Here is a 9,203-nt window from a genome sequence, read left to right on the forward strand (position 1 = left end):
GAGGCTGTGATGTTCTTTAACATCCTGAGCAATATATTAATCTGACGGAAACAGTTTGGGTCTTTTTCAACCCTTAGTCTGGATTAGCAGGATTAGCAAATCCAATCTGGACTATCAGACATTTATTTTCCCGCTGATAATCAGTTATGATTAAATTAAGCAGAAGTTTAGAGAGCATTTCATTAAACAGATGACAAATTTAAAAGTTTTCGGCTTAACTTTTTTAAGAGACGTGAATATGTGGAGTTAGAGGAAATTTTAAATAAATTGAAGGATGCACACAGAAAATCTTGTCCTTAAAAGCCTTAAAAGGTTTATGAAACAAATATACTCTAGCAAATCAATAGAAGCCTGGTATTAGTCACATGACTCTGAAAATCTGGACAATGGTGTGTTTATGTAAAGGAAATTTATATAACAGATTAACTGAGATTATGTCCCAAACAAAGGGAGAGGGGGAGTTTATAACAGTCTGAGTCACCATTTCACTGACAGACCATCTTAAAATAGCACAGAAGCCACATTAGGTGCTGTAAGTAAAGTATATGTATCCCATTAAATCTTTGTGATTCAGGCGTGCATCACCATCCATCTGTGCATGATTAAAACTGTCAGTGTTCTGCCGCTGAAATACGGCTGTTTTCATCCGACTTTGATTCCACTTGACCTGGCAGTCAGAGCACAGGTTTGAATTAATTACAGCTAAATTTAGAGGCAGTAATCTGAGGAGTATCTGTGAGCGAAGCGAAAAAAAAAAAAAAAACTTAGATCAGCGTTAATTGGCTGTAGCTTAGCTCACCAAGTAGGCGCAGAGCATGAAGAAGCTGATGAAGTAAAGGTAGGCCAGGTTACTGCCGCAGGTGAACTCTTCTCCGGGCTCAACGTCAGCCTCTGGGTCACATCGTCTGCCGGGCAGGGCGCCCAGCATGATCTGCTGCCACTGCTCTCCAGTAGCACACCTATAAGACCAGAGGTGTTAAGTAAAGTACAAATACTTCATTAGCTTACTTAAAGTTATAGTGGAGGATTTTCTTTTTCCAGGTGGATCATCTAAATAAGTGGTCCTCCTAATTGTCAATCATTCTGGTAATATGTTTACGTCGGGCTGTCCTACATGCTCGTCCCCAGGTAACGGTCTTTTTCTGCGTATGCACACTTTTATGTAGCAAGCTACAGTTTCAGTCATTGAAGCTCGCCTTTCTCACCACAGTTCTTTGAAAATGGCCAAGAATCGTAACAGAAAAAGTTTCTATGAAGTGTATGAGAAGAACAAAAAGAGCCTAAGAAGAGAGAAACAGTACCAATGTGTTTCAGAGAGATTCTTTCATGCAATAGCGTACATTGTGTGACGATCCCCTACTGTCCAGTAGGTGTCGCCATTTCACTGTTTGATTTTTGTTCTTTTCAGGAAGCAGGTTGAGGGGCTGCTAATTGAAAGCACCTGATGGCTGTTAAAGGAATAGTACACCCAAAACATGATTAGCCTTCATTTTCTACTCACCCCCATGCTGAACAACACTCTGGAGTACTTTTTTGATATCTCAAATGCATCTGGAGATCTGGGAGGCTTCTTGCTGTCTGCTGACATTCAAATAATGGAGGTCTATGGCGCCCGAGACAGAAAGGTCCATAAAAGTCCACAAAAAACGTGTCAATATTAGAAACGAAGTCATTTAGAATGTTTTTAGAGCATAAACAGTAGTGTATAGGATTTCCTGAAAGCGCGCGCCTGCGCGATCACGACGCTACGGAAACCGGCAGACCAAGCCAGATGAAAGTGCGCATTCAGCGTCTGCTCTTCCAATAATGCAAGCGTAGAAGAAGAAATGTGCTGTTTACCTGTGCAAAGAAAGAAACAACGAAAGAAAAATGTCTGAGGACTTCAGTGTTGAGGAAGAGCATGAGTTCTTTGCCGAGCTGAATGCGCTGGTTTGGTCTGCCGGCTTCCGTAGCGTCGTGAGCGCGCATGTGCGCGCTTTCAGGAAATCCTATACACTACTGTTTATGCTCTAAAAACATTCTAAATGACTTAGTTTCGAGTAAATTCTGGATGCTACCCACTCAGGACACTTGGAATACATTGGACGAGCAGTATGGAGGAATATTGACACGTTTTTTGTGGACTTTTATGGACCTTTCTGTCTCGGGCACCATAGACCTCCATTATTTGAATGTCAGCAGAGAGCAAGAAGCCTCCCAGATCTCCAGATGCATTTGAGATATCAAAAAAGTACTCCAGAGTGTTGTTCAGCATGGGGGTGAGTAGAAAATGAAGGCTAATCATGTTTTGGGTGTACTATTCCTTTAAATACTGACATCCAGTCAGTCACTGGCCCTGCTTGCATTAAACAGGCAGCATTAATCTACACTTCTCTTTGAATGGCTGAGCAATTCTTCAATAGCATAATTGGGAGAAAATAAATTGTTTGAATCCGCTCATCTATCTCCCATTTTATTCAGTTCCGATAAGTGCGACGTGACAATTGAAAGCACAGGTCGGGCTTCCCACTGACGCCTCGGTTGCAAAATTTCTACTTGACAGGTAAAGTGGAGAAATCCTTTTTAGATCACTGCTCGTAAAAGTTATCTACCGCTATATTGCAACTTTCCAGGGAAAATAAGTTCATTTATTTTGTAATTTGTATCGTTAGTAGTTACTAACGATTTACTGTAGATACTGTAGCCACAGATCCTTATTTGCCCCACAAATTTCCACTGCAGCACACACACATACAAGCAGGTCATGATTTTTTAATGTACCAGTAGTCGTATTTGCAGTGAAATTTTTTTATATATAAATATGGGTGAGATGAGATCCATCCAAGCCTCTTTTAATTGCGTCCTCGATGAGAAATGGGCTTGTGCATGCTCTGCCATGCTTTTATTAGGTGTTTCCTCTTGGAAGTGGGTACAGGGTGGTGCATGTGCATTTTTCTTTTAAGTGGAGAGGGCGGGCTTTTTCAAATATTCGCAAAAATCCTCCACTATACCTTTCAGTAGAAATTTTGGCCCTATATACTTTACTGGAATAATTATTTTTTAGACAACGTTTTACTTCTAGTCCTTACATTTTTTTTTGCAATTATCTCTACTTTCTACTATAATAGACTCATTAGTTTGTTCATTTAAGCTCATTTTCAGTATATAAAAAAAATAATAATAATTTGTCTTATTCAGACAATAAATTTTTGTTGGACTCTGTGCTGCACCAACTTTTTGTTCGCCATAAACCAAAAATACACAGTTTTTTTTAAGATGCTTCAAAGTTAAATTTCACACTGTTACCATTAGTTATAAAACTAAGAAAATTAAATATAAGGAAATTATTATCCAAAATGTTAGAAAAAAATGTTCCTTTAATAAGCTAGTACAGTGAAACATCTGTCCTTAACATTTTTTCCTGTGTTACATTGACTTTTATATTTTATGTAGTTTTAAAAGTGGTAATTTACACGTTTGAGTAAAAAGCTTAAGTTAATACTCCAACTTTTACAAAAGTGTTTTTAAACAGTAGGATTTATACTTCTACTGGAGTATATAAACATTAATACTTTTGACACCTCTGTACAAGATAGACCAAGTCTGCTTAACTTTACTTGCAAAAGTTTTGATACTCCTTAAAAGTTTTTCTAATTATATCACATTAAAACTAAAATGCATTTTATTGAGATTTTGAGTGACAGACCAACAAAACACTTCTTTAATTTTTAAGTGCAACAAACAAACATGATTTCCAAAACTGGTATAATGCTAAAATTATTAAAAGTTTGTTATTATTAGCTATCCAAGTGCACAAAGTTTTGCATTGTTAAACAGCTCCAAGTCTTTTAGAATCCACCAGAATGGAAATATTGTCTAATAACATATTGTCTAATCAGTTGGTCCAATACTCACTCTACTACAATAAAACCATTAGAAACATTATATAAACAAGCATTAAAAATACTGGATAAAAAACCATACCATTACCACCACTGTAGTATTCTGAGGAAATATCAGTTACTTACCTGGAACAATCTTATCAAGTTCAAAAACAGCTGTTTAATTTATAAAATCAGACATGGTTTAGCACCACTATGTGACTTTGTACAGTTCAGATCCAGTGAGATCAGGGTAACCAGAGGGGCAGTGAGGGAAGACTGCATCATCCCCCGGAGAAAAACAGCCTTTGGTCAGGCTGTCTTCTCCGTAAGAGCATCTCAGCAATGGAACACAGTGCCAGAAACCATCAGAGACTCTTTGTCATTCTCTTCATTCAAAAAGAATGCAAAAAAATGGCTTGTAGAGAGCCAAATTTGTGGGCACTAAGGTTTTCTGTGTGTATTTAAATAATTTTACAATTAATTTTTAATCATTTTACATGAATTTTATTTCTTAACCATAATGTTTTTTATGTAATTGGTATTGTAATTTAATCTTGTGATTTTATACTTGTGTTTATTTTTAAGGTTGCATCTTTAATATCTGGCTGGGGGACTACCGATGAAAATTAGCACTCCTTAGCTAACTCGGGTATATTTACATTGTTTTAATGTTGATTAATGTACGCTGTCCCCTTTCAAATAAACAATAAATGGAAAAAAATGAAATGAAATGAAATTTGAAATGTAGAGGAGTCATCTCAGAAAAATAGGGTAAGCTCACTCCGATAGGATGAGGAGCTTCTAGGGAAATTCCTTTTAAGATTTTGGTCCAAATGCTCTATTCTATTTAGGTCTGGGCTTAGATTACAAAACGTTCAACTGTTCTAATGCTGATTTATGTTTAAAATCAGAACAAATGTATTTAAACTTAAATCATACTATATACTGGTGGTTCCCTAATTTCTATTTAGTGTTTTTTGATTCAAGGGTTTTTTAAATATATGCAGGCCACACTTTTCAGTTTTTTTATTTGAAATCTAATCTAAAAAACATTGATGTACTTGTTATATTTCAGTTATGTTCTACTTTGTGTGATGCCTTGCAGTGTGTTATTTAAATGATTTTGTCCCGAATAAAATTGTAGTGAAGTTCTATAGCAGGGGTCCAGCCGCCCCAGTCCTGCTTTTGCATCCCTGCTTTTGCACTCCTTCATTAAAAGGCTGAATTACCTCTCAGGGATGCCAGCAGGTTGTTCTGGCATCCCAGGGATCGAGTTGTTAAAGATTAATTTGAATGAGCTGCTTTGCAGCAGTGCTGCAGCAAAACGTTGCAGCATGGGGTCATTGAAGGACTGAAGTCGCTCTAGGCCCCAAACAAATAAGATAAAAGTGTTGGGGGTGATTAGAAGAATGCTGTTAGAATAAGCAGGATCAAATTACATACCTAAAAAGGACTAGAACCGCCATAAAGAACGTCTGGAAGTTGCAGTTTCTGTTGATGTCTGTGTCGTCATCGACGGCGATTTTACCAAACATCTGGAAGATAAATGACACAGTGGAAGCCAATCAGAAATCGGCTGCGTTTTTTTTTAACCCTTTTTTACCTGCTGTTTAGTGAGACTCACCTGCATGCCGATCACAGCGTAGATGAAGAAGATCATAGCGATGAGGAGGCCAACGTAAGGCAAGGCCTGAGGAGGTAAGAATGAAACACAGAATACGTACGAAAAGATGGAGATAAGTGCAGTGACAGCGAGATTTAATCTACTCGTCCTCCTGAGGAATCACTGACCTGCAGGGATTTGACAAAAGTCCAGAGAAGAGTTCGAATTCCTTCTCCTTTGCTGAGCAGCTTAACCAACCTCAACACTCGGAACAAGCGGAAGAACGTAATGGACACTTTTCCATGTTCTCCTTTCCCACCACCCTGAAAGAAAACAAGACATATTGGAGTCAGCATAAAACCTAAACGCTTTTTTTTTTTAAACCCCAAAAAAATGAAGTACGACCACCAAAAAAAAAACACAGATGTTTATCTCTCACCTCTCCATGGCCGCCTCCTCCCTGGATAATCCGATCAGGCAGCAAATAATCAATAACACAACAAAAATTAAATCTTTCAACATAAATTTCCTTCTACAAATGTGTGCAAAACAAATTTGAAAAAATGTTTCTTGTATTATATTTATTTTTAAACAGCTATAATGACCCAATACTGTTAAATAATCCCTATGTTGTAAGCACCTGTTTACAGAAAAATAAGTACATGGTAATAACTCTATTAGTTGTTTATTATTAACAAATTTCCACTTTATTTTCAAACATTTACTTAATCTTTAATGTGCTTCTGTAAGCTGCTACTGTTAGGCAGTCATGATGGTATGGTAATAATAACATAAATTATCCAATCAGCATATCAGCATTAAGAGTAAACCATTATTTATTTATGTTTTATTGCAAACTGTTCCATTTAAATAGTTTATAATTACATAAATATCAAGTTTTTGTTTATATATACTTTTATGAGGAAACAGAATAAAATACGTGCCATATTTTTGTAGTTTATTCAGAACAATATTTAGATCAACATAGTCCCTATGGACAGGCAGAAAAGGGCCGGCAGAAATAAATAGCGGCGAAGAAATAACTAGGGTAAAAAAATACAAAGGAAGAATAAAACAACAAATAAAATACTATAACATGCACAAAAATAAATACTAAAAAATATAAGTAATTAAAAAATAAAGTTGAGGATTATAAAGGACCAAAAAATAAATAAGGTAAATATTACAAAGGCAAATAAATAAAGAAATAATTAAAAGAGTTATATACATTTATGTCTCACTTTATAATTTAATTTCTACTTACATTTATTTGTTTATTGTATTTTTGGTGGCAATAATTGTATGCTTATTTATTTATTGAGTATTTATTTATTTCTGTATTTATTTTTAAATATGGCAGAGTTGGTCTTCCATATGTGTTACGCTGTGAGCGTAACAGAGAAGGCCTTCATTAATGAGGCAGCTGCTGTTCACAGAAAGCCATATTATAAAGTATATTAAAGGAAAGTTGAGTGGAAGGAAAGAGACAAAAGAAAGAGGAGCGTAACTGACAGTTACACTCACCGGCCACTTTATTAGGTACACCTGTCCAACTGCTCGTTAACACTTAATTTCTAAGCAGCCAATCACATGGCGGCAACTCAGTGCATTTAGGCATGTAGACATGGTCAAGACAATCTCCTGCAGTTCAAACCGAGCATCAGTATGGGGAAGAAAGATGATTTGAGTGACTTTGAATGTGGCATGATTGTTGGTGCAGAAGGGCTGGTCTGAGTATTTCAGAAACTGCTGATCTACTGGGATTTTCACGCACAACCATCTCTAGGGTTTACAGAGAATGGTCCGAAAAAGAAAAAACATCCAGTGAGCGGCAGTTCTGTGGGCGGAAATGCCTTGTTGATGCCAGAGGTCAGAGGAGAATGGCCAGACTGGTTCGAGCTGATAGAAGGGCAACAGTGACTCAAATAACCACCCGTTACAACCAAGGTGGGCAGAAGAGCATCTCTGAACGCACAGTACGTCGAACTTTGATGCAGATGGGCTACAGCAGCAGAAGACCACACCGGGTGCCACTCCTTTCAGCTAAGAACAGGAAACTGAGGCTACAATTTGCACAAGCTCATCGAAATTGGACAATAGAAGATTGGAAAAACGTTGCCTGGTCTGATGAGTCTCGATTTCTGCTGCGACATTCGGATGGTAGGGTCAGAATTTGGCGTCTACAACATGAAAGCATGGATCCATCCAGCCTGGTATCAACGGTTCAGGCTGGTGGTGGTGGTGTCATGGTGTGGGGAATATTTTCTTGGCACTCTTTGGGCCCCTTGGTACCAATTGAGCATCGTTGCAACGCCACAGCCTACCTGAGTATTGTTGCTGACCATGTCCATCCCTTTATGACCACAATGTACCCAACTTCTGATGGCTACTTTCAGCAGGATAATGTGCCATGTCATAAAGCTGGAATCATCTCAGACTGGTTTCTTGAACATGATAATGAGTTCACTGTACTCAAATGGCCTCCACAGTCACCAGATCTCAATCCAATAGAGCATCTTTGGGATGTGGTGGAACGGGAGATTCGCATCATGGATGTGCAGCCGACAAATCTGCGGCAACTGTGTGATGCCATCATGTCAATATGGACCAAACTCCCTGAGGAATGCTTCCAGCACCTTGTTGAATCTATGCCACGAAGAATTGAGGCAGTTCTGAAGGCAAAAGGGGGTCCAACCCGTTACTAGCATGGGGTACCTAATAAAGTGGCCGGTGAGTGTATATCACACTGAAACATTTTTAAAGTATTTCTTCTAAAATAAAAGGTAAATTAAACCTTACACTAAATTCAGACACTATGATGTCCAAGACGCTGCCCACAACGATTAGTGCATCGAATGAATTCCAGGGATCGATGAAATAATGCTGCAGGGAAAAGGTAAGAATAAAGACTGAAAAAGGTGGTGGAGCTGCGTTCAGGAAGCTCAGTGTTTAAAGAAACACTCACATGAGCCCGCAGAGCCATCAGCTTGATGATCATCTCTATTGTGAAAACCACGGTGAAGATCATGTTGAGGATGTCCATGATGGAGGTGAATAATTTCGACTGCTCATAATGCTGAGAAAGGGGGAAAAAATTATAAATCCAACATCAAAATACTGAAACTGTTTTCAGTATTTTCCGGGAGATTCAGGAGAAGGGAGTTACCTGAACAGCCAGAGTGAGGGTGTTCCCCAAAATCAGCACAAACATGATGTATTCAAACTGGCTGGAGTTGATGATTTTCCAGAATTTCAGCTGGGATGGATTTTTTGGGATGTAAATCTTTATAGGCTGAGCTTTCAGTGTGTAATACACACACTGCCTCTGGGGTCGGGGTGAAACAGGAAACGGCGTTCAGTTGTTTATCAAAGCTGAAACTAAAACGACTTCAACATTTTCAAAACTGCTGACCTGATTCTTGTTCAGTTCACAGTTTTTGAACTCGGCTTCTCCTTGCTCTCGAAAAGTGATGATGACGAAACCCACAAATATGTTCATCATGAAGAAAGCAATGATGATGATGTAAATAATGAAAAAGATGGAGATCTCCACTCTGTAGTTGTAAATAGGGCCTCGGTTTATGGCGTTGGCGTCCACCGCACGGTAAAGGAGCCTTTGAGAGGAAAAAAAAATAACAAAAAGCTTAGTGTTCGTTTTCTAACAATAGAATAGTCACAGATTAAAACAGGTCCAAGCTCAGAATCAGGAATAAACAGAGTTCAGAAACGACTCATTT

The 9,203-nt window shown here is 38.1% G+C and overlaps 1 protein-coding gene across 1 annotated transcript in view; it reads right to left on the bottom strand.

Annotated features, from left to right (window-relative positions):
- The window catches only part of cacna1f (calcium channel, voltage-dependent, L type, alpha 1F subunit), a 54,065-nt gene that overhangs the window by 12,809 nt on the left and 32,053 nt on the right, over positions 1-9,203 (bottom strand). Inside the window, exons 28-36 of the mRNA XM_015392342.1 lie at positions 8,879-9,080; positions 8,633-8,791; positions 8,432-8,542; positions 8,266-8,349; positions 5,906-5,926; positions 5,655-5,789; positions 5,488-5,553; positions 5,307-5,398; positions 800-959 (exon numbers count right to left, since the gene is read on the bottom strand). Of these exons, the coding sequence (XP_015247828.1) occupies positions 800-959; positions 5,307-5,398; positions 5,488-5,553; positions 5,655-5,789; positions 5,906-5,926; positions 8,266-8,349; positions 8,432-8,542; positions 8,633-8,791; positions 8,879-9,080 (1,030 nt within the window). The remainder of the gene's footprint in view (positions 1-799; positions 960-5,306; positions 5,399-5,487; positions 5,554-5,654; positions 5,790-5,905; positions 5,927-8,265; positions 8,350-8,431; positions 8,543-8,632; positions 8,792-8,878; positions 9,081-9,203) is intronic.

The sequence above is a fragment of the Cyprinodon variegatus genome, unplaced genomic scaffold, assembly GCF_000732505.1.
Source record: "Cyprinodon variegatus isolate N-32 unplaced genomic scaffold, C_variegatus-1.0 Scaffold587, whole genome shotgun sequence".
Taxonomy (NCBI): domain Eukaryota; kingdom Metazoa; phylum Chordata; class Actinopteri; order Cyprinodontiformes; family Cyprinodontidae; genus Cyprinodon; species Cyprinodon variegatus.